At 35.7% G+C, this 26,892-nt stretch overlaps 2 protein-coding genes across 2 annotated transcripts; both read right to left on the bottom strand.

Annotated features, from left to right (window-relative positions):
- Window positions 1–2,065: 2,065 nt before the first annotated feature.
- LOC143599380 (secoisolariciresinol dehydrogenase-like) lies at window positions 2,066–3,231 on the bottom strand. The gene is made up of 2 exons (XM_077077350.1): window positions 3,148–3,231; window positions 2,066–2,883 (listed from the first exon to the last, which is right to left on the bottom strand). The coding sequence occupies exons 1-2, from the start codon at window positions 3,165–3,167 to the stop codon at window positions 2,091–2,093; spliced, it is 813 nt and encodes a 270-aa protein (XP_076933465.1). The 5' UTR covers window positions 3,168–3,231; the 3' UTR covers window positions 2,066–2,090.
- Window positions 3,232–11,523: 8,292 nt separating this feature from the next.
- Window positions 11,524–17,983, bottom strand: LOC143599382 (protein FAR1-RELATED SEQUENCE 5-like). The gene is made up of 5 exons (XM_077077353.1): window positions 17,641–17,983; window positions 12,975–13,093; window positions 12,417–12,793; window positions 12,227–12,302; window positions 11,524–12,135 (listed from the first exon to the last, which is right to left on the bottom strand). The coding sequence occupies exons 1-5, from the start codon at window positions 17,981–17,983 to the stop codon at window positions 11,524–11,526; spliced, it is 1,527 nt and encodes a 508-aa protein (XP_076933468.1).
- Between the last annotated feature and the right edge of the window lie 8,909 nt (window positions 17,984–26,892).

The following is a 26,892-nucleotide window of genomic DNA, read 5'->3' as shown; positions in this document are numbered from 1 at the left end:
TCATTTTTGGTGTCAAAATGCAAGCTTTTGTGTTTAAAAGTACTAGGAATCGATACCCCTTTCAATCCCGAGCATTTCCATGTCAAAAACTTCGATTTTGGGTCAAAAATCTGGAAAATCTGGAAAACCCGTGGGTATCTACGTCGCCCAGCTTTCAGTCGATCGAATCAGTTCATTCGATCGAACCAGTCGATCGAATCAGTTCATTCGATCGAATGTGTCGATCGAACCAGTCCAGTCGACCGAATAGGAAAGCAACCGAATGGTCTCCAACTCATTCGACCGAATGAGCTTCGTATTCGACCGAACGTCTGTCTATTCGATCGAATGTGTTTCTATTCGATCGAATGTGTGTCTATTCGATCGAATGTGTTCCTATTCGATCGAATGTGTGTCTATTCGATCGAATGTGTTCCTATTCGATCGAATCAGGTCAGAACCAAGCTGTTTCGTCTTTAAAACCTAGTTTTTGCTCGAGATCGTGTAAGGCTTACACTCTTAGACTTAAACTGCGTTGTTAACTTATTATGTCCTTGTCTAGACTTAGAGGATCGACGTTTGACAGCACCCGACCGCCCTAGCAACCACACCTAGTCAACAAGGTGAGTTCATAGCCCCCATTTTTCTTTTAAAGCCTTTCAAATCATTGGGGGTGAAAACATGGTAAATGTACACGTTTTGACAAAACACATTTATTCAAACATTACTTATCATAAACACTTGACAAATCTTTTGCAAACAATGAACATTGGGAAAACAAGTAATCATGGCAGGTTACGCGTACCTTAACTTTCTCGGAAGTTGTGTATGCATAATCAAATATTCAGGAGTAAATATGGGAATCACTCAGCGTTTAGGGAACATTGGACGTTTGGAAATCAAAGTCATGTACCCGTTATACTTTATCATGAAAACACATTATTCATTGGTCAGTCTTGTGATCGTGTGAACAGTGGCAATATAGGTCACAATAGTGCATAGGTTTGATCTCCAAGTGGTCGATTGGTAGACAGGCCGTCACTAGATGTGGGATTCTAAAGTGATCGATTTAGAATACACGTGACCTATGGGGTTCTTAAGTGTTCGATTAAGAATCCGAAGGATCTCTTAAGTGTTCGATTAAGGATCCGAAGGATCTCCTAAGTGATCGATTAGGAATCCAAGAGATACTAAAGTACGCTTTAGAATTCTCTCATGGTACCCAAAGTGATCGATTTGGGTTACCATCAAGGAAATCAAGTAGCATAGTGTGGTCTTGTGTGGGGTCGATGTCAGGTCTTGTGTGATCATTATGCATCATTATCATTTTTCAACATGGCATGGTTACATATGATTCTTGGGTATCTTATACATATATCCTTGATACCGTTCCTCCTGCATGCATGGAAACAATAATTGGAATCTTTATACGAAACTCTTGCAGATTCAGTTGAGATGATAAGCATACCAAGCATAGTAGGATAAGTTGTAGGAGTGGTGGGTTAGCCGATGGTACACCCTATATATAAACCCCTACAACTTAGCCTAGTATGCTTGTGTAGGGCTTATCACTACAGTATTAGTTAACCTATGAATTCACTCATCTACTTTTTGTAGTTGACGTTTTATTACATGTTTTCAGGAAATGAAGCAGGAAGTAGCTAATAGCTGATAGAGGCCTTAGAGAGATGAAGGCTAGGCTAGGAGTTGTTTGGAAACTTGATATTTTGTATTAAAACAATTTGTTTCATGTTACCTGGATGATGTAATATTTGACAGTTTGGTTATGTTTATGCATTTAGACTTTTATACTATTGTGCTCAATCAATCACGACCTAGTCGCCACGCCTCGGTTTTCCGCCATTACGACCGGGGTGTGACAATATTATACTTGTCTTTATTTTGTAACTTACTATAAAACTTCTATTTATCGTATGTATCATATTATTTGTTTATCATTAAAAGAACACAACCGGAAATCGGAAGCGCTAATACAAGTACCCAGTAATAGAGCTTAAGCCAACACAATTGTTGGTTAGAACTTTTATAAGAACATACACCATGTGATTTGTCTTATTATAAATACTCAAATTAAAGACATAAATGTTGTTTTAAGGATTCTCGGGGTATTGAAACATGTTGAATGATGGATTAACAATGCTGAACCCACCATCAATAAATAGATTTTGTCCACTAATATACTTTGCTTCGTCACTCACAAGAAAAAGGGCGGCCTTAGCAACATCATCTGTCATAAGCGTCACTCCCTTAAGATTGGCTAGATGATTCATCGCATTTTCTAGCGCCTCTGCTTCAAGCCCGACAAAACTCGTGGCTAAAGGGGTGACGATAGCATAAGGTGACAAACAATTGACACGAATACCAAATTGTCCAAGTTCGACCGCTAGATTCTTGGTTAGACCAGCCACGGCATGCTTTGCACAACAATAAGCATGTGAGGCCGCACCAGCAACATTTGAAGAAATGCTAGCCGTCGATATTATTGAGCCAGCTCGTGCTGGAACCATGACTCTTGCAGCATGTTTCATGCTTAGAAAGACACCTGTGACATTGACGCTAAGCACACGTTCAAAGTCGGTTTTTTCATTATCAACGATGCGTTGCTTGTTAGGATCTACTATCCCTGCATTACAAAACATGATATCGAGCTTCCCATAAGTTTCAACTGCAACGTCTACTGCGTTTTTCACATGATCTTCGTTTGTTACATCGCAATGGACATATATCGAGTTTGATGATCCTATGGACTCACAAACTGTTTGACCAAGTTGATCTTGCACATCTGCAATTACAACTTTTGCTCCATGTTCAGCAAAGAGTTTTGCAGTGCACTCCCCAATTCCACTCGCTCCACCGGTTATCAATGCTACCTTTCCTTCTAGCCTACATATGGTTTTTACCCAAATAACTTATTTTTCCAACATATGTTCTAAAGGAATAAAAGACAATATAGATAAAATCCTATTCATATAGTTTGATTTTTGTTTCGATGTTATAAAATGCTCTAGAGATCGTTATTTCTATATGTTTTTTTAGATGCATACAACCACTTTCTCATAGATACAAAAAAAAAAAAGCCTCTGCATAAGAGTGTATTCAATAAATTGAGCAAACACATATAAAAAGGTCACAGCATAAAAAACTAACTTTCTTGTAAGGCTTGTCATTGTCTTTCGATAACACAAAGAGAGTTGGCTTAAGGTGAAGATGATATAAGAGTTATATAGAGAGGATTAGTCCAGCTATCTCTCATAGAATATATGTGTGTATATATATAGACATATGGTGAGGTAGCAAATTGATTATTATTAAATATTTGTTATGATAATTTGAATATTTAAAGAACTAAAATAAAGTCTAAAACCAAACCAAAGGACATCAAATGAAACAAATATTTAGTAAGATAAAATATAAATGGAACCAGCCAAAATTTAATCAGCTAATGGCGTCGGGGAATCTTTTCTCAATTTATATACAAGGACTAGTTTTTGTCCCCCGTATTACGGGGGTGTTTTATATTGTTTATTCTAATATTTATTTATTTTTTAAATTTATATTTTTTTTATTGTATGAAAGTTAATAATATACTTATGGTTTGATGATAAATTGTTTCACAAATAAATGAGATGTTATAACCCGGTTTAAAAGCTATATGGTTTTGATGAGACCCAAAACCCGTTTAACTTTTTACTATAAAGTTGGTTTTTTTAGTTATAATAATACTTATGGTTTGATCAGACGTTGTTTTATATTGTTTGTTCTAATATTTATTTTTTTTAATTTATATTTTTTTATTGTATGAATATTAATAATATACTTATGGTTTGATGATAAATTATTTCACAAATAAATGAGATGTTATAACTCAGTTTAAAAGCTATATGGTTTTGATGAGACCCAAGACCCGTTTATTTTTTTACTATAAAATTGGTTTTTAATTTAAATAATATATATATCTTTTTTAAAATAAATAAGATATTAATTTTTAGTATATCATATTTTATAGGATTTTTACATCTATAATTTGGTGAGAATAATTTTTTATTTAATGAGATGTTCTAACCCGTTTAAGGAATATCTGGGTTTGGTAAGACCTATACCCATGAATTCAGGTCAAATACATGAGAAGCCTCCATTAAAAATCAAGCAAATGAATACTATTTTTATAGTCGAGCTTTTTTCTAGTTTATTAACTTAACTTATTGAGGTTGCCTTAAATCAAATTATTTAACAATTTTCAAGATATTTGAGCTCTTTGGTTTGGTAAAATCTTCATTTACTTTGGTAAAAATTTGACAAACCCAAAGTAATATCCAAGACACAGGTAACGATACATCATACATGTATAGCATAGCATCAGGTGGCATTTAATCAAATACCATAAAAATACGTCCATCTTTACCCAAAGGCCAAAACCACACTCGAAGACAATTTTTTGAGTACGTAATCTACTAATCCATTAGCTTTTGAGTTTCCATATTTATGATTTATGAGGGCGGTGAACGTATGTTAATTGCTTATTGTACAAACAGTACGTGACACAATCAAGCGCCCGATCAATTTTTTTAAAACACGCGCCTCTTTCTTCAAAAAGGGTAACATCGTCAATTATTATCCCTAAAATCACTCTCAATTAAGCGAGCGGTTACCATAAACTTAATCTTGGTGACGAAAGCGTACTAATTCAATCAACTATTCCGGCGACGAAACAACTGAAGCACGCTACATTCAATCGAAAAATGAAGATGGATAAAACAAAGGAACGAAGATCAAAGTTTAAACAAGACAAACCTCAGATTATTAGTAAATCAGGTGTTTGTTTATTATTCCTGTAATCGTTTTAGGTTTTAGAAATCAGTAAATCAGTAAACTGTAATCGTTTTAGGGTTTAACTTTATCTTAAATTGTATTAATTATTGTTTATTACGTTGTCAATTAACCTCTGTTGGCAAGCGTTTGGCATGCGTTTGGGAGTCTTGTTTGTGATAACTGAATAACAGGTTCCTTAAATGGTCTTGTGCGTTTGGCAAGCGTTTGTCATGCGTTTCGGAGTCTTGTTTGTGATAACTGAATAACAGGTTCCTTAACTGGTCTTGTGCGTTTGGCAAGCGTTTGGCAGTCTTGTTTGTGATGACTGAATAACAGGTTCTTTTATGAGTTCTTGTGCGTTTGGCAAGCGTTTGGCATGCGTTTGGTAGTCTTCTTTGATATGACTGAATAACAGGTTCTTTAACTGCTCTTGTGCGTTTGATGAGCGTTTGGTAAGCTTGTTTGTTAACAGGTTCTTTATCAGGTTCCTTAATTGTTCTTTAACAACTGGTTTTGCATATAGTATTAGGCGTTTGATGAGCATTTTAAAGTTATTTAACATCTGAGTTTTATGTGTGATCAGTTAAGCGAAAGGTTAAAACAAAACAAGTTGTGCCGGAGTCAAAAAGCTTAAGACAAAACTTGTTGAAGCAAACTCTGATTCAGACTTTGAAGTTCCAATCAACGAATTTTTATCAAAGAAGAGGAAAGAGGTGGAAGAGAGTAGTTCAGACTCAGACTTCCAAAAACCAAGGAGGAAGGTTGTTAAAGAAAAGAAACCAGCTGAGAGGGTACAAAGGAAACCTTTTGTTGAATTTCTAGACAGAAAGTTGCGGCTCAGATGTACACCATTTAACATTGTCGATGTAGTGAGTGCAATGAGCTCTGCCCAAAAAGATTGTTTGAAAGAAATGGGGTTTGGTTCAATATTAAACCTGCAAATTACCCAAACTCCATCAATGTTAGGGCATTGGTTGCTGATAAACTACGATCACCGGTTTAATGAATTGAACATCGGCAGCGGTGTTATTAAGATAACAGCAACAAAAGTTCATGAGGTGTTGGGTATACCAATGGGTAAAATACCCGTTTTAGACAGGAGTAGACCAAGGTTGGGGGATGATGCAACTACTGATATGTTCAAGAACCAATTCCCGACTCCAAGAATAACTATAAAGCATGTGAGAGAGAAATTGACGAATGATCAAGGAGTTGGTGACATGTTTAAAATTAATTTCCTTGTGTTGTTCAACACATGTATAGGTTTTATTACAAAATCAACAACAATCAACCAACGATTCATCTCCGCAATCGATAATCTCACAGATATTCCAAATATGGACTGGTGCGGCTATGTAATTGAAAACCTAAAGATGACAAAAGAATAATGGAAAGATGAAAATGAACAATACAACGGTCCAATCACCTTTCTTACGATGCTTTACAAACATGAGTACCGGAAGAAATATGGTACATTTGGGGCTCCGGTCACAACTCCTGCAGTCAACTACATAACAACAACAACTCTTGGAAGGATGGAGAAATACTTGTATAATAATGGACCTCCTGTAAATGATGATTCTGAAAACAAGGAATACGCTCATGCGTATGAGAATGTTGAAAACGAGGAAGCTAAATATGATACTACTGATGCTGCAGCTGCTTGTAAAAATGATGTTGAAGCTTCTGGTGAGAATGCAGCCACCGGTTACAAGATAATTCCTGAGATTGCAGCTGCTGGTGAGATTGCAGCTAAAGATGATACTGCTGATTCTGCAGCTGCTGGTAAAGATGATTTGCAGCTTCTGGTGAGATTGCAGCCATCGGTGACAAGATAACTCCTGAGATTGCATCTGCTGGTGAAATTGCAGCTAAAGATGATAATACAGTTGATATTCCTTCTGCTGATAAACCTGCACAAACAGTTGGTGGGGCACCTGCTGGTGACAACGCGATACATCAGCCTGATACAGATGGTGACAACCAAAAACACGGTAACAAAAAACTTGTTATTTTCATCTAATGTGTATTTCTTTTAATGATACATTAACATATGTCAGGGGCAGATGGGGGTAGTGAAACAGAATCAGATAATGCCGATCACAATGCCGACGGCGAATTTGATGATGATGATACGTATTCACATTTGAGTTTGCAAATGCCATTGGGAACACACACACAAGAGCTGGTCGACTTTTATATGACCCCACTTCAGCTGTCTGGAATATCTGCTTACCTACCACCAAAAGAAACAAAGGAAGAAAAGGTAAGACATACATAAAATCATAATATCTTAATTTAATTAAAAACTATATTTTCATTTTACAGTCTTGGTATAAGAAAATGGATAAGAAGATGAAGAAATTTGAAATACTTTGCAAAGAAATCAATAAATTAGTCCATGAAGGGAAGGAAAACATCTATCAAATCCACATATCTTTACTAGGTGTTGTGATTGGGAAGACATGTTCAATCCTAATGTGGTTACCAAAACACAAGAAAGTGAACCCATGAAAAACAACACACTCCTTAATTTAGGTGAGAAAAGCAATCTAACTCTTTATAAAAAAAAATATATATGTCTTGAAAGTTTCCACTTCTTTTACAGTTGCCGCAATTGAGACAGTTCATTTAGATGCAGTAGTTGGTTCAAATACTGTGCTTGGTGAAGAAGGAAGTGGTACGATTCCTGAAGTTTATAATCTATCAGAAGAAAAGAAAAAATCTGGGGAAACTGTTGATGATGCAAGAGTTAGTGGTGCAGAAGTTAGTGGTGCAGGAGTTGGTGATGTAGTGGTAAATATCGAGGTTGAGGGGCACAAAAAAGGTAATAAATTAAAAACTTCTTTTATACAACTTTAAAGAAATATTATTTATAAAAGATTAAATAACAGGTGTCATTGGTAATGAATCTCAACTAAACAAAGATGAAGAAATTAATGTAACAGAGCTAGAAGGGAATAATAAACTTGATTCAGTTGTCTCTACAGTACTTGCATGGGCAAAAGAAGGTATTTTTATTCTTAAATAATAAACTTAAACGCTTTTCAAACGCTCTGTTAGTATGTTTAAACTTAAACGCTTTTTAAACGCTATCTTAAGATTCACAAGTTGGATCGAAAGATGAAAGATGGAACACACTGTTGCAAAAGAAGCTGAAGGTATTAAACGCTTCTTAAATGCTTCTTATCTATATTTTTTTCTTAAACGCTTCTTAAACACTTATCTCACTTGAAGCTCATGTAGTGCATCCAAAGGAAGCAGAAGTTCCAAACGAAGCTGAAGGTATTAAACAATTCTTAAACGCTTATCTATATTTTTTTTACCATTTTCATACATAAACGCTTTCTACACGCTCATACTTATTGCTTCACAGTTATCTTGCATGAAGCTCATGTGGTGCATGTTCATACAAATGCCCAAGAGTCTAGTTCCCTTGCATCAGAGATGATACGAGGAGGAGAAAACAAAGATGGTGTTGATCTAATAAACACTGATGCAACTCTCGAAGATATCATAGGTAAGACATAAAAAAAATGCATTTGCTTTATAAAAAAAAATTAGTAACCTGCTTCAGTGACTTTAACTTGTTTTTCAGTTACTAGAATTGAAGAGAAAAACCAAGTGAAAATTTCAAAAGCTGAAGCTGAGATGTCACCAAGTGAAAATTTCATAACACCGACATCAACTTCAAAAATGATACCCAAAATTACATCTCCTGTATCATTAATACAAGAAAATAAAGACAAAGAGTTGGTGAGAGAAGAAAGAAAAAGAAAGTTACCTCCTACATTGAGATCACCATATGTTTTAAGAGAGGTTGAACTAAACACAACAGTCACAGATGATGAGAAAACAATTGCAGGGTATATATTTTTTTGCCTTAACGACATATGGGAAGAGGTTTTCAAGAGTACTTACACCGATTCATTTAAGGTGATTTTTGAGAGTTTTTGTCCTGGTTTATATATAAGAACAAACGCAATGAATGCATTCTATGAACTCATGAACTTTGAAGAAAAGAAAAAATCTGCAGAATCACCATTCAGGTTCTTTGGTACAAGCACACTGCTGGTATGCTTTAACTATACATGTTATCTTAAAAACGCTTGTTAAATGCTTGTTAAACTTATTTGAATTCTTATGCAGACAAGCGGCCATTATAATGAGGAATTTGGTCACACAAACGAACAAAGACTCGATGTGTTTACGGACAACATTGAGAAAGAGCTGATGAGGTCTGATGTCAAAACAATGAAGAAAGTTGCTGTTTTCTTCGTCCCAATACTAGATAGAGATCACTTCTATGTGGTTGTTTTCAACCTTCAAACCGGAGTGATAGAGTTGCTTGACAACAATGGACATCAAGAAGTACCCGCTAATAAAAAGTTTAAAAACCCAGAAGACAAACAAAAAGAAATCAAAAGACTTTTTGTAGAAAGGTACAAAAAGCATCCTCAAATCCTGGTAAACGCTCAACAAACTCTCAACAAAAAATCTATTATAATATTTGTGAATTACTTAACTGCTTTTAATGTATTTTTAGAGAACCCTCTTCTACATGTATCTTAAGAAAATCAATTACCCCATTGCTGAACAAATCAGTAAGGCTCCAATCACAAGATTAAGGATGTCATGGAGAACAACCAAAAACGGGGTAGATTGTGGGATTTTTGCTATGAGACACATGAAGAAGTATGATGGGAAGAAACCGTGGACGTGCGGATTTTACAAGGAATGTCCAAGACAAGTGAATCAGCTAAAGTTGAGGACAAAATATTTGGCAAAAATCCTTCTGTCGGATATAAACAAGAATAGAGATCAACTAATCGAGAAGGCGCAAGAATTTATGGAAAATAACGACAAAGAAATGTCCGCGGATGAGATGGTTGAAGAACTCAAAAGAAGGAAAACACTAATTTGAATTTTTTGTCTATTTTAATCAATGGCCTTATGTTATAAACAAACAACTAACAACAACATTGGAATTTTATTATTACCGCACAAAATACTACGGAGTACATGATTAAAAAAAACATTACAAAACGCTCATGAAACTCTCAAACATCACCCACTTGCCTCCTACTCTAATAGTAACTTGAGAAAATCCAACTTCAATTTAATTGAACAGTTTAGCTCAAGAATTGCATTTGATAAATCTTTGAACTGTTCTAACTCATTCTTCCCTATGTCAACCATAAACAAAACCGCAAGATCTCAGATAGCACTGGCAGGCATTTTGACAATAACGTTTGTAATAACATCCCTGTAATCCATGTTATTATTAAGCATCACAAACTCATGTGTTAGCTTGTCACGGCAAGCTTTGTCGGCGGCTACCTACTCAACAATTTTCATCTTCAACGCTTCCTTGAAAGATGATGAAGATGATGAGGCATCCTTTATTACTGATTTTGGGATGGGTGGATATAACTGTGACAAAATATAACATATATATAGGAAAAATATCACGGACCAAATAGTACAAAAAAGGACAAAACAAACAACTGCAGGGTCACGGGCCAAAAATAGTGAAAAATAATAATAATAAAAAGACAAAACGCTTGAACAACGCTCATAAGTGCATGCTCACGGACGCAACATACCAACAGTGTAAGTTCATTACACTCTTGTATGAGACGCTCATTATACGCTCTTGTGCGCTTTCACACGCTAAGCCATCGAATCTCGTTAAAAAAAACTAATTTATAATCTAGTTTTGTCAAAAACTTAAAATTACATTTATTACAACTCATCTGCCAAAATTTAAGTCCAAAAAAAAAGATTTTTGTAATGATAGCCAACATCTAATCACTTAAATTAAATTATACTATGTCAACAATCAAACAACATTAATATATATATATATATATATATATATCACGCTTGTATCACACTTAAAATATAATAAATGCAGTTTGTGTGATGATCATAGCCTACATCAAATTAAATGACATAGAACAAATAAACTATATCTCAACTACCCACAATTAGTAGACATCCAAATTATGTCTATATATTTCACATGCATTGTTGTTAATAATATCACACAAAAAAACTCAAAAAAAAACACACACAAAAATGTTTTCAAGTGATAAAGCCGTGAAAAGCATGGCGAATGCAAAACTTGATCTTGAGAAACAAAAAGACGAGAAGTTTCTCAACGCGCTTCAACACTCACAGGCCTACGTGCTTCAAGAGAAATCAAAAACTCTTGATGCATACAATGAACTCATGCAGCTACCAGACAGTGAGTTCAAGGCACAGACTGCTGAGTTCCTCAAGCAGCAGACTACATGCTACAACTCTGTGTATGGTACTTTGGTTGACACGGTTTCAAATTTGTCAGCCAACATGGAGTTCAAGAAAGATGGGCGTGAGAAGATCAAGAAACAGGGAGCGGTGGGGGTTGATGGGGTTTGGGTTGATGGGGTCTGATGATGGGGTCTGATGGGGTGTAACCATTAAAAAAAAAATAAACTTTTTATCTTTTGTTATAATTTTGTGATACTCTTGTTATACGCTTGTCATACGCTTGTTATACGTTTGTGAAACACACATCATAAAACCCAAAAAAAAAACTCTTTTTCTATCTAAAACAATCAATCACATTTGTCATACTCTTTGTCATACGCTAGTGAAACGCTTGTGTAACAAAAGGTACATACAAAACACACAATCTAAAAACACAAAAAAACTAAACTTCCTACGAGTTCATTGTTGCGGTTGCTGCTGCATTGCTTTACAAGTTCGGCTGTTGTGGCCAGTTTTGTGACAAATTTGACACTCCCTATAACCCTTCCCAGAGCGACTAATGGCTATCTCTTTCTTCGATTTAATTATTTTGTGCGAGCCACGACCCTTGTTTCTTATTCCAGTAGGTACACGAACAGTAACTTCTGATGGCTGTTCAAAACCTAAAACAGCAGCAAATCTATCCCTTTTAGATGGACGTACTTTTTCATACCGAGTTAAGTCTGCTTTTTCAATCATCAAATTCATCTCATCTCTAACTTTTATCAATTCATCAATATCTGCAACATAACTATTGATAAGGTATCCACCGGCATACTTTATTTCTCTTGAAATTTCTTTTATCTTCATGTTCTGATCATTCCCAAACTCTGACATTGGAACTGTTCTAATATTCACCGCAGCCTCTTTCCTCCATCGATCATTTATATATCTTTTAGGGAATTTCTTGACTTGATACATATTCATGACGTAGAAAATATGACGACACAACAAACCATATTGTTCGAATCTTTTGCAGGAGCATGTTGCAATAGACTCTTCACCAAACTCATCGTCCTTTTTAAACACAACCTAAAAAAATAAAACTCTTATTAAACGCTTGTTATTTAACTTAATCTTAAACAACTTTAAACTAAAACGCTTAATAAATGCTCATAATTACCTCCAAAAAACCTGGAACATACGCATTAAAATCCATTATTTTACACCTCAAAAACCCTCCTTCTTCTTCAAATGAACTGAATTGTAAAACACCACCAACAATTTCATTCATTTAATCTTGAAGATCATTAAATATAGCTCTTGTATATATTCTAACCGCTTCTCTTTCTAGATAACTTCTGGTTTCTAACTGCGGATACGTGTACCTACTATCATGATCACACCGTCTGCCATTGTATCTCTGTATCTCCATACAAAAATCAAAATGATTGAAAAACTCAACCAATGTTAATTGAGAATTTGTAGCTTTTCCAAAAACATGGTTTTCGCTCTCTGATCTTGATGTTGTACGCATCAATCCAGACAAAAGTTCATCTCTGTAAAAAGCAGGTATCCAGTCAAATCTGATTTCATACATATCAGTAAGCCATTTATTCTTGTCAAGCTCAAACTCAACCATTATAGCCTGCCATTTTTCCTCAAATTCTAAAGGACTAATTGAATCGGCCCACACAATGTTACATAGCCTACTCTTAAAATCTTCGTTGTTACATAAATTATCCCCCACCTGATACACAAAAAAAACATATTAAAACGCTTGTGTAGACGCTCGTTGATACAATATATAATCATGTCACGCTCATAAAACGCTCACATATTAAAACATCAAAAACAAAAAGACGACTGCCATTAAACGCTTGTCAAACGCCCATTATTCAACCAGCCTAAAACACGATTAAGAAAGTTACCTTGTCAGCAACTTTCTTCATGATATGCCACATACATAACCTATGCCTTGTATTTGGAAACACAGCTGCAATAGCTTGCTTCATAGCAGGGTCTTGATCAGTAACAACAACCTTCGGTGCTTAACCAAACGACTTTAGTAACATTTGCAATAACCATGTGTACGATTCAATAGTTTTAGAAGCTAGTAAACCAGCACAGACAGTAACACTATGACAATGGTTATCAATTGCCGTGAACGGGACAATAACCATCTTGTACCCGTACATAGAAAATCATATAAAAATACACACAAAAACATATACATACACACAATCTTATACATACGCACAAACTTACTTGTTAGTCTTAAATGCAGCATCAAAAGATATATGTAACACCACGTCCCTAACCCTCTTAATTTAAGCTTAAAAATACTAACTTAAAAAGTATAGGGACTAAAATGCAAATTCTAAAAAATCTGTTCTCATCGCGATACGCGATGGGATAACAATTAAACCCATCGCGTAGCGCGATGAGCTTGGTGAGTCACCGGACACGTATTGAAACCGTGTCGACCCATGGCACAATATGACAGGCCACGTGTCACCCGCAGATAAGGCGGCGTCTTTTTGCGGCATCGCGATAGGTGACAAGGAACCCATCGCGTATCGCGATAGGGTACTGAATCAGCCTATTAAGGGGGTGACGGGTATTGAGCTCTCCTCATCCCATTTCACCTCCACTTTCACATAGTTAACATCGAAAGGCGTGCCCGGTTGTCGTAGTAAGCCGACGTGTTGTTTTCTCGTAAAACGTGCAAGAAACGAAGTTGGAATTAAGCTAACAATCACATAAGCGAGTAGATCAAGTCCTGCCTTATCGTGTTATCAATCTAAGCATCTGAATTAAGGTAGGAGTTATGTTTAAGTTATTTGAATTATAGCTTAGACTATCAATCGAGGCTATGGCCTTTAACCTTGATCGTATTTTGCAAACATTCATTCACAATCATGTTTTCATAAAACGTTACTTCATGATGAAGTAATGTTAAATAAAAGAGATATTTTGACGGGCATGTAGTAACTGGAAGGGAGATATCATTAGTAGTAAGTTTCTTGCCTAAGGAAAAGTAATTCGCATAAATCCCAATCAACCGAGGGACCCGTTTACTTACCCGTAACTGGAAGGAAAGAAAGTGATTGCTTATGCTTCGAGACAATTGAAAACTCATGAAAAGAATTACACCACACACGACTTTGAATTGGGTGCTATAATATTCGCATTGAAGTTATGGCGACATTACTTGTATGGTGTAAGATTCACGGTATATACTGATCACAAAAGTCTGAAGCATATATTCGATCAAAAGGAATTGAATATGAGGCAAATGTGTTGGATGGAAACACTTAATGACTATGACCGTGAGATCATATATCATGAAGGAAAGGCAAATTTTGTGGCTGACGCCTTAAGTAGAAAAGAACATGAGAAACCAAAGAGAGTTCGAGCTCTCAGATTAGAACTTAAAGTTGATATAGCTAGTCAGATCAAAGAAGCTCAGAAATTGGCACTGGAAGAAGGAAATATTAAAGCTGAAAAAGAGAATGGTTCAATCGATCAGTTGATTAAAGGAAATGACGAAATCCTTAGACTTGGTACTAGGATTTGGGTACCAATGGTCGGAAGTCTAAGAGATAAGATTTTAGAAGAAGCACACAAGTTAAAGTACATGATGCATCCGGGAAGCGACAAGATGTATCATAATCTAAAAGATGATTATTGGTGGATCGGGATGAAGAAAGACATTGCTTTGTATGTAGCTAACTGCCTGATGTGTTCAAAAGTGAAAGCTGAACATCAAAAGCCGTTAGGATTAATACAACAACCGGAAATCCCGATATGGAAATGGGATATGATAACTATGGATTTCATCATGAAGTTACCGAAAACTTCTCGCCAAAATGGTGCAATCTGGGTTATTGTAGATAGACTTACCAAGTCTACCCATTTTATTCCAATTCAAGAAACGTATAGTATGGATAAGTTAGCACACTTATACGTCGAAAACATAGTATCCTTACATGGTGTGCCGCTATCCATCATATCCGATAGAGATAGTCGTTTCACTTCAAATTTTTGGTCAAGTTTTCAAAAGGCTATGGGGACTCGATTAAACCTAAGTACTGCTTATCATACCCAAACTGATGGCCAAAGTGAACAAACAATTCAAACCTTGGAAGATATGCTTCGTGCCTGTGTTATCGACTTAGGAGGAAGTTGGGACACTCATCTTGCGCTAATGGAATTCTCGTACAACAACAGCTATCATACGAGTATCCAAGCAGCACCATTTGAAGCATTGTATGGGCGTAAGTGTAGAACACCTGTATGTTGGTCAGAAATAGGTGATAGTCAGTTGTCAGGACCTGAAATTGTTCAAAGAACCACTGATCAAGTTATACAAATCCGAGAACGATTAAAGGCAGCAAGAGATAGACAAAAGAGCTATGCGGACGTTCGTCGCAAACCTTTAGAATTTAAAGAAGGCGATAGAGTTTTATTGAAAGTGTCGCCTTGGAAAGGTGTAGTAAGATTCGGGAAGAAAGGAAAACTGAGTCCAAGATTCGTTGGACCATTCAAAATACTTGAAAGAATTGGACCAGTTGCTTATTGGCTAGAGTTACCTGATGAAATGAAAGGAATTCATGACGTATTACACATATCTTATATGCGCAAGTGTTTAGCCGACGAAACCCTTGCTATGCCATTGAAAGATGTTAAGATCAATCAGAAGCTTAAGTTTGTGGAACAACCTATTCACATAGAAGATAGCATGATCAAGTTTCTCAAACACAAACGACTCAAGCTCGTGAAAGTCAAATGGGATTCAAGACGAGGACCCGAGTATACGTGGGAACTCGAGTCAGAAATGAAGAAAAAGTATCCCAATCTATTCCAATAAACCTCGAGGACGAGATTATTCAAAAGGTGGGGAGGATGTAACACCACGTCCCTAACCCTCTTAATTTAAGCTTAAAAATACTAACTTAAGAAGTACAGGGACTAAAATGCAAATTCTGAAAAATCTGTTCTCATCGCGATACGCGATGGGATAACAATTAAACCCATCGCGTAGCGCGATGAGCTTGGTGAGTCACCGGACACGTGTTGAAACCGTGTCGACACGTGGCACAATATGACAGGCCACGTGTCACCCGCAGGGTACTGAATCAGCCTATAAAAGGGGGTGACGGGTATTGAGCTCTCCTCATCCCATTTCACCTCCACTTTCACATAGTTAACATCGAAAGGCGTGCCCGGTTGCCGTAGTAAGCTGACGTGCTGTTTTCTCGTAAAATGTGCAAGAAACGAAGTTGGAATTAAGCAAGCAATCACATAAGCGAGTAGATCAAGTCTTGCCTTATCGTGTTATCAATCTAAGCATCCGAATTAAGGTATGAGTTATGTTTAAGTTATTTGAATTATAGCTTAGACTATCAATCGAGGCTATGGCCTTTAACCTTGATCGTATTTTACAAACATTCATTCACAATCATGTTTTCATAAAACGTTACTTCATGATGAAGCAATGTTAAATAAAAGAGATATTTTGACGGGCATGAAGTAACTGGAAGGGAGATATCATTAGTAGTAAGTTTCTTGCCTAAGGAAAAGTAATTCGCATAAATCCCAATCAACCGAGGGACCCGTTTACTTACCTGGAGAAACTTACCAACGTGATAGAACCTATTAAGCCAAAGCATGCTATATCAAACGTCACATAAAACTAAGTGTTTTCATTCACAATCAAAGATAAACGATTTCAAGGTTAAGCTTACAATCATAGCTTAACATCATTCTAAACATTCATACGAACCTATTTATGTATATATTAATATCATTCACAGTCGATCAATCAATCAGTCAAGGTTTACAACACCGACGGTACAGGTGAATACGTCAACCTTTTTAATCAGTCAAAATATATTTATACTCAATGAGACGAACGAGTGTTTGTCTTAACGAGTCAATCAATGTCTACATCGAGTAATCTCTAAAACTTTATAATACAAGATAGAAAATAAAGTCAACTCAGACAGAATACACATGTGTCTGAATCCAAACATAACCGTTCAGCCTAATCATTCTATGGCTACGTGGCCGCGGGCTAATGGTCATAACTAGTCTCCCGGAAAAGGGCAACATGACTCGGGAACAATTGTGTGTGTAGGGCAGTGGTACATAGACCAGAAGTAGAAATGCTTTTGCTGAGCTTGTAGAGAAAACTATATTTGTATTATATTGTCATTCAAATGTTTAATTGAGTCATACGTGTTCACCAGCATATAGCTGACGTATTTTTCCAACCCATTGCAGGTAATTAAGCATAAGTAGCATTAATAAGGATTGGAGCCTTAATGAAGATAGAAGCGCGTACAAGATGGCTCCGCTTTTGATATAAAATCCTTGTAATATGAAAACAATCTTTTGTAAACTAATACTCGGGTATTTAATTCCCGGGTAAATTTTCAATGTAAATTAATATTATATTCAACCTAAAGTCTTCCGCTAAAATAAATCCATAAACTCTGATATATTTACAAAACAGGTACCAACTTGTGGTCACACGCCAAGGCCCTAAGTCGGGGTGTGACAATATAATATCCCCAAATGCAAGATAATTACTCTTTGAAGTCTCATCAGCCCAAAACATACGAATTAACTCACGATCATCATTGACATCATATTCAAAAGAATAATCGGATGAAAATGTTTTCTTCGCACACAATCTCTGAACAATCATCTCAGCATCATACTCTCCAATATAACAGTTCAAACCTTGTCTAAAATTCTTACAATCATCTTTAGTTGCACCTACCTTTTCAAACCCACCGTACTGTGTTCTCATAAGGTTAAACGCTTTAACTGGTCCCAAGTTCATATTAGAAAGCTCATAAATAGCTTCCTCTTGGACATGTGTTAACTTCCTCGCAGAACGAACAAACTGCATATCAGAATCTGCAACCATTCTATGATTATGTCCTTCAACAAAATCATCTACCTCGAAAAAACCACCATCAACAGATTTCACTGTGCTCTACAACCACATCTAATTGTCGGCCTCTTCCTCCTTTTGTAATATGGCTTGCTTGATTCATTACAATCACCTTTTGAATCACACCTTTTAGTTGGCTTGTAACCTTCTTTACAACATGTAAAGTACTTGGTCTTCAGTATACCACCATGCACATAAGATCCACCTTTACGGGCCCCCAAATCCAGCTTTTTTAGCATATTCACAATAAAAATCAAATGCTTGATCAATTGACGAAAACATCATTCCTTTAACAGGTCTGTAAGAAGAAGCAACTTCAGGAATGATATCAACCCCTTCACCTTCAACCAAAACACTTGATTCATCTACACAAAACATCAAAAAAAAATTATAATCCATAGACGCTAAATACACACTCAAAATTGTAATCAATCCAGTTTAACAATCTTAATAGTAACACGCTCATAAGACACTCATATTATAAAACGTTAATCAGATATAGTAACACGCTCATGATACGTTCGTATTATGAAACATCAAAACACAGAGGCAGTCCTAATATGAAAATGCTCGTAAAACACTCACAAAATCAAACTAGACTAATCATGAGAACTAACATACAGAATTATAAAACGCTCATAACACACTCATATTATAAAATGTTATAATCAGCTTATAATCAGTTATATTAACACGCTCATTATACGTTCATATTATGAAACATCATAAAATCAAACTAGACTAATCAATTATCTACAGTGACTTAATTCAAAAACAGCAAAAACTTACTTTCGCGATCGTCTTCCATTTCAAAACCCTAAAATCACAAAATAGCTTGAAAAAACTGATTCGTGAACTCAATTGATAGTTTTTGGTAAAAAATTTGTTTCGTAAAATAAGAAATTGATTTTGATTAAGCGAAATATCAGATTCGTAACCGTTTATACGCGAATTACCAAATTTAAATGAATAATCAAAAAGACAATCGTACCCTCCTCGCTTAACCGCTTTCAACTGAATCGTAAGTGTAGATGGACGCTTGCTGTTATCGCGTACAGTTTTGTACGATAAGAATTTTCGTATTGCATCTTTTCTCTATGATTTATTTGGTTAAAAACGTTATATGAAAATTAGAATAAATATATATATAATAAGCAATTCACTTGGGAATCCATAAATGGAATTTATTAATAAACTAGTGGGTATATTCATTACCTCACGGGTACTTAGCAATTGGATGGTCGAAAGATATTGAAACGGGTTTTGATATGATTTTATATGTAAAAGAGTATAAAACTAAGATTACTAATATATGTCCCATTAACGTCATGAACAAAAATTCTATGAAGTGCATGTGAGGCAACTGATGTACATTACTTGTGCTTGTGCACGTAAGCATCAAGCATAAACAAGTTAAACTTAGTCACGTATAATCAATAAAACAAACACAATTATAGTCAAGTTAAAATATTTCTTTTACATGATTATCCCTTGAGACATAACTTAGGTCCGGCCCATCGTGGCTTAGGAATAATCAAGCTATTAAAACAAACACAATTATAAACTCAAGTCACACACAAAACACCCCATCAAACACCACAGCGTTCGACATTACTTAGGTACCATACGTATAAACATGGTCAGTCTCACTCGGACGCAAATTAGGTCCGGCCCATCATGGCGAAGGTCATGGCCAAGTGTGACATTCGTCAATTTCGGGTCTTGTTTGTATTCGTTTATGCATTGTTTTACGTTGTAAACCGACCCGTTTTGTAAACCGAAACTCATGATATATAAAATACTGGATTTTTATGTTACCAAAACATTCCCATTTTTTCAATTTGAAAAACCTCTTTTACGGATTCGAAATCGGACTTAAAACGACTAAAATACATCAAAAACGAACTTCCGGACGCGAAACGAACCGCTAGACGAGCTGGGCCAGCCCCCCTGGGCACGCCGTGCCGCGCGACCAGAGGGCTAGGAAGAGCTCACGCGGCGCCTAGACACTCCTGTACACTATTTCGTTTTTGTTTGTTGTTTTGTGATTTGCTTGTTTGTTTAACCAATCTATTTTCATGCAAAACATAAAATAAAAAAAAATAAAAAAAATAAAAAAAAACTTGTAAATAAGCTTTGACCCTTACCCTATATATACACACCCATCTCCTTCATTTTTACACTTGCTCTTACTCCAAATTCTCTCTCAAATCCTCCATAGATTCAAGGTTGTTTATTTATGTATTCTTGAAGGTTTGACTTCTCAAGTCAAACTAACTATAGTCTTTCATTCTAACTTGTTTATCTAACATTACTAACACTTGAATATGGTGGTACAACATATATATAATACACACCCCTTGTTACCTTTGGTAGTTACTTCTCCGACTCCGGTTGGTTAAGTTTCGGACCTCGTGAGGCAATTCTTCATGGAGGACTTCGTGTTCTTGATATATATACACTCACATAACTTGCTTGCACATATTATTTATGTTTAACTTCTGCTCATTTTAGTTGTTAGTCACATTTACAAGTCATGGGTATGTGAATCCATCTATGAACTCATTGTGAGATGGAAACCGAACCAAACCGAACTTTTGTTAAAAAGACTTGTTGTTGACTTTTTAGTTGTAGAACAAAAATATTTTCATTTGTACATTATTATACAACATCTATGATATATGGGTATGTGGAATCCATCTATGAACTTGTTGTGAGATGGAAACCGAACCAATCCGATTTTTACTCGCTTAAGACACACAAGTGTGTTTTTAGCTATCAAGACTTGTATATTTCTTTAAAAATAGTTTACAAACTGATTTTTATTATTTTCTTAAGTACTTGGAAATGTTGGATCCAACTTGATCTCATAACAAAGTTTGGACCGACAAAACCGAACACTCGCTTAACGTACGTTGTTAGTTCTAAAACAATAGATCTACATACTTGGTTAAGTCTTATAAAGTTTTTGTGAGTTATCTCATAACAATTAATATTTTGGAAAGTTGACTTTGGGTTTGACCATTCGTCAAGATCCGAACCAACAACCCGAACACTCGTTAAAGACCTGTTTTAGTATCTTTAGTCCAATGGAACTTGCATTTTAGCATTTTTCCCACCTTATTACTTAACATTGGTTAAGTAAATATTAAGGTTAGATACTTTAACCCGGTTTCGAGCAAACTTAAATTTTTAAAGGTTATTATTTTAAATTCTTAAATAGTTACGTTTTAAACCTTGAACTTTAATTGTTTACTTTTTGCAACAATTATTTTATTTAAAGATCTTCAATACAACCTTTCTAAATCCAAGATTTTCTTTTATTTAGGCTTTATACGTTAAACCCGTCGTTCCGGCAAATCTCAAAATTATCAACTTTCAAGTTTATTACTGGAACGTGAGTAACTTCATACCCCGTTTTTCTATCTTTTGTTTTGGGGTGACATTTCATCTTATCTAAACTAAATGTTTTATACTTGGGTCTTAAACCACAAACGTTGTTGTATACTTTACTTGAATAATTGCTCGATTTGGTGTTCTATGCTTATTTACCTATGTGTTTATCGCTTTTGGATGGTGGAACTATAAATCCTAGACCATTTGGAAACCCCTCATGGCAAGGTGTCGTTAACGTAATGCAATTAACGATAATTATAAAATCCTAAACTATTTGGCATCCCCTTATAGTTGGGTGTCGCTAACTTGTTAGCGATAACTATTTTATCCAAGTTTATAGCTCTTATTTATTGTTTCGTATACTAGTTTTGTGGCTTTTCTTACTATATACTATTGTTGCTCAAACTTATGAATTGCTCATCAACCTTGTGTTGACAAACTTTATTTTATGAAATGTTACAGGTTTACATCTTGGTTGATTTTGGATGCTTGAAGAAAACGTCACAAATACCTTTAGGATATTAACAAAAATGAACAATATTTGATTTGCTACATTTTGTTATATTTTGTTGTGACTTGTTATGAATATTGTTATGTGACATTTTCGATGTTGTGAAATGAAATGAGTTTATTAAATATGGTTGCTTTAATAGTGTCATGTGCTTATTGGCAATCGTTACACCTCGGCATGTTCCGCCGCCTTTGGTCGGGGTGTGACACCATGTGTGGTGCGGTGTGCCCACCGACTTTTTACCATATATGTAAGGATTCAAACAAACGTACACGACAGCCTGAGGGCTAGCGATTACTTTTGTTTATAACGTTTTAGAGATACGTAATCTCATGTAATTATTTTAGTTTATTTGACTTGATTAAACAAGTTTGTAAAGTTATGGCGTATTCACCCTTTCTCTGATTTGATCAGCTTCAATACACTGACCGAGGGTCTTTCCCTTTCTTTGTTATCTCGCACCTATAGTACGAGTATAACTTTTTGTTAGTCGGATATTTAATCCGGCTTAAGACCTTTAGTCTCTTTTTATAATCTTTACCTCGATTATATTTTCTTTATGAACTTTTAGTTCAAGACATCTTTTCTTTACTTTAAACCTTTAGTTTAAAAGTATCTTTTCTTTCTTTCTTTTATAAGTTAAAACTCTTTAATTTAACTCATTATTCTTTTCTTTAATACTATGTTTATTCTTCTTTAGGAAACGTATAATTTTCTTTTCTTTGTTATTTAATAATAATAATAATAATAAACTTAAATAACATTACTTAACAAAGAATCACTTTACATCTATATCTCTTTTCTTTTATATTCTTTGCTATGTTTTCTTTTATTATTTATCAAGGTATCGATTATATCCTCGACTTAAGGTTTTAAGCTTTTAATATTTTATTATAATTTTATTCGGCATTATGCCTACCTTGGTTAGCTTATAAAAACCTTACACAGTCAAGCAACACTTCGACGCCTTTTCTTTTTCTTGAACTTCCTTGATCAGCCTTTTTCCTTGGCACGCAAAATGATAAACACCAATCTTCAACGCTCGTCGGCACGCTTATCGAGGCGGGTCGTCGGGTCGTCTCGAGATGGCTTTGTACTTCAATATAACGTCGTTGGTGGGTGGCACGTACTTCGAGGAACGTCGAGTTTTGGGCAGGGAAATCGAGGTACGTTGTGGCATGTTTTACGAGGTAGCTTCTAGTGAGAGAGTGGATGTTTTAGAGAGAGAAATGAGCTGTGATAATTTGGTGTGAAGAGTGAGATGCTCATGGCCACTATTTATAGGCAAATCATGAGGCCCATCGCGATATGCGATGGTCCCTTGATCAGTTCGTCACGTATCATGACGTAGACTGATGATCTGTCCTATAGGCTTGCCACGTGGCAGACGTGATGCCATGTGGCGGACGTTGTGCCACGTGTGGACACGTGGCAGGCCACGTGTCTTGCTATCAGACAACCCCATCGCGATACGCGATGGGCTTGGATCCAGGACCGTCGCGTATCGCGATCGGTCCTGTTTTCAGAAATTTTCATTTTGGTCCTTGAGGTTTTAAACTTTGGCAATTTTGGTCCTTTATCTTTTAAACTTGGTATTTTAAACCCGAAACTTTCACAATGTTACATACACCACCACCAATTATTTTAGCAGTCTATAGACGTTAAAAAACAAACAGTTTTCTTCTTGTAGACTACATAGGTTTGGTCCTCATCTTTTTCAACATATGCCTGCACATGTAGCTTGCAGACTACAAACATTTTACATTGAAAAAAAAAACAACACATTTGTATATACTGGAAGTTAAAGCATTGGAATTTTGTTCCAAACGATCTGAGTATCCTATTTCCCTACAGATCACAAATTTGGATTACCTTTTTTTTAAAATCATTTGTTTTTCGATTTAAAAGATGGCGAAAAATTACTTTCGTCTTTTACTTTTTATATATCATTTATCTTGACCATACTTAACTTCTCTGGTTCATCATAACATACATAAATCCATATTTGATTCCTTGTAAGACCCCAAAACCCGGGAGTCCTACTGTTGATAATCATTCTAAACATATTCAAATATAAAAGATAAACGGGTTTCATATAATTCAAAAATTCGTCATAGAGTATTCTTGTAGTAGAAAAATTACAAAACATCCAAACACTGTTCTTAAGACGAAAAAGGTAGTTTATAATTGTCTTAATTATTAAAATTACAAGGAGCATTGACTAGAACTGCCTCGGGACCTCGGGTAGTCTTGAGCACATCCAAGCCGTAATCCCATCCACACTGAACCTGAAATCAATCTAACATACATACAAAGTCAGCTTGAGCTGAGTGAGTTCATGTTTTGATAAATGAAATCTATCAAAGAACGGCTAAGATACTTAACATACGATTTCCATAATAAATAAATAAATAAGTAAATGAATAACTTTCCTACGTTAAGCACGTAACACGGGTTACATCCTCTCAAGCCCAAAACACAAGGTCAATGACCCGAGTAAACATCCACCCCAAGGACAGATAAATTGTTACGGGATTTGTAAATATCCTTCGGCCCAAAGACAGTCAAACCATCCCAGGACACATCCACCTTAACCCCCCAACAGGGAAATTAAGGAATTTTAAAACATCCATTCGACCCGGTCATGGCTTAACAAAAACATCCTCGTGGTGGCCACACACACACATCCAAATAAAACAAACATAATTCATGTAAACTTCCAAGCATATATATCAAATATAATAAAATCTATGCAATATCACCCAAACGGTTCAAAAGGGTAAAATCGTCATAAAATGTGTATGCTAGCCCAAAACCTTAAAACATTCAAAAAGGGGCATCATGAAACTCACCTGAAATGGATCACACGAATATCACAACTGGATCCTCTAGCTAATCACTCACAATTCACAAGTCTGTTAAGTTAAAACACACATTAATTACTAACTAGACCGCAACGACTCGCTTACTCTATGAGACGTCCTAACGGGATTGGATTGACCCATAGCCTCACCCAATATTCATATCCATCTACATCAGACCGCGAAGTCCTTAAATTACCTCCCGAACTCCCCTTTTAATATAATCACCACCAATGATTCCCAAACTACGCCCGTCTTACGTTAATTATGTCGAATTCGCGCGTTAACGAACCGATTAACCAACCACCAACCAAACCAGCCCCATTTTGATAACATTTGACATTATCACATCCTACCCATTTTGATAATATTTAACCACCCAAGTTGATGGGGTTTGAAATCTCATCATTTTCCATATTAATTAACAATTAATCGATTTTACGCGCTTTTACAAACCGATTAAGGAATCACCAACCAAACCAGCCCTATAGCCAAAAAAAATAATGTTCCTACTATTCTTACACTAACATAAGACCCCACAAACTGATCGGGTTGGAAATTCCTTCAAATAATACCCGAATGACGACAAGTAACGATTTCAACACTCAAGAACCCTAGAAATCGATTTCTATCAATTGACCTATCAAAACAACTTCAATGGTCAAGAAATTTTAGTATGATATATCAGATATACCTGGGAATCTTTTGACACCAAAACTCCAACTTTTGACCTCAGGAAGCGTGCCAATTGATATCAATCCGAATATGTCCCTAGTTTAAGAAACGAATTAATTGACCATTGTAACGTCATAGGTTATACAATTAAAGATTATGGGAGTGTAGTACACACTTTGAACGACCTCTAGGAGCTTGGAATTGATTTAACTTGATCAAAAACGAAGGGTTGGGGGGGATGTGGGTTGCGGCCGCTGCTAGGGTTGAGGGTGGGGGGGTTATAATATTCAAAAAGTTACATTCTAGCCCTTGCACTTTGTAATTCGATCCTTCTTGCTCCCAAACTAAATAAAACACTTTTTGGACATGCCCATAGGTCCTCGAGCCTTCAAGCGAACCCCGAAAAATTAATTTACAAACTTTACACTCGTGTTATTCGGTTTACGAGAATTTAGGGGTGTTACATTCTTGCTCTCAAATATGAGTTTCATCCGATCAAAATATTTAAGAACCACAAATAATTTTGATCTGATAGTATTTACACGACTCTCAGATATGCAAAGATAATCCTTTGCAGAAATTCCCCAACACTTAATGATTCTACTAGTATTAATCATAACTGTCCGGTTCAAATTCGAAGTACTCAAATGGTCTGACCAGCTGTTAAGGTCTAATTCGATAAACCGAACAATCTGACCAAAATGATAATCTATATTCCTTATAAAACATATTAAATGGACAAAATAGTAATTTAACCCTAACAAGGGAGACGCCGATAAATTTATGACTTCAGACAATATTTATGAGTTCCGGCGGATCCGTAATTGCTCCGTTAAATATCAAGTGTATGCTCTCCGTCTCATCTTCCCCTTCAATTGAAATTAATTCTTTAATCCACTAAATTGAGTCGCTTACCCTTCCACTATTCAATTGAAATAGAAACCTCCTGTGAATGTTATAATGGAGATAAGCAAAGGTTTGATCAATTCAAGGCCCTTCAATTCGCCAGAGCATCCCAACCGATTAATTAACGCCAATTCAATTCTTATATATAGATGCTATGAAGAACATAATCATTGCAAACCAAAATCGAGCAATGGTGGTGATGATAATAATTGCATGTGGTGTTATGACTCATCACTTAATATTTTTTTCTGTTTAACTTTTTATTCTTAATTTGGAATTGATTTGATTCCAAGTAGGGTTTCGATCATTCTATTGGTATTGTGTATTTTGAAATTGTTGCCCGCTTAGGTTTTGATTGTTGGTTGTCGTTCTTATTTCAGTCTACTATAAGTACCCTTGTTATGATGTTTATCACTAAATTATACAATTTTGTAGAATTTGGGAGCTTCGAGCCATGGGGTTTGTTGGAATTGGTGGTCTTACCTTAACCGCCAATTGGTTGTATATTTGTTCCCTAAATTTAAGTTATTTAT

This window comes from Bidens hawaiensis, unplaced genomic scaffold (assembly GCF_021521415.1).
Source record: "Bidens hawaiensis isolate Kalapana, Puna unplaced genomic scaffold, B.hawaiensis_p1.1 tig00052123_1, whole genome shotgun sequence".
Classification (NCBI taxonomy): domain Eukaryota; kingdom Viridiplantae; phylum Streptophyta; class Magnoliopsida; order Asterales; family Asteraceae; genus Bidens; species Bidens hawaiensis.
This window is presented reverse-complemented; position numbering and strand designations above follow the sequence as displayed.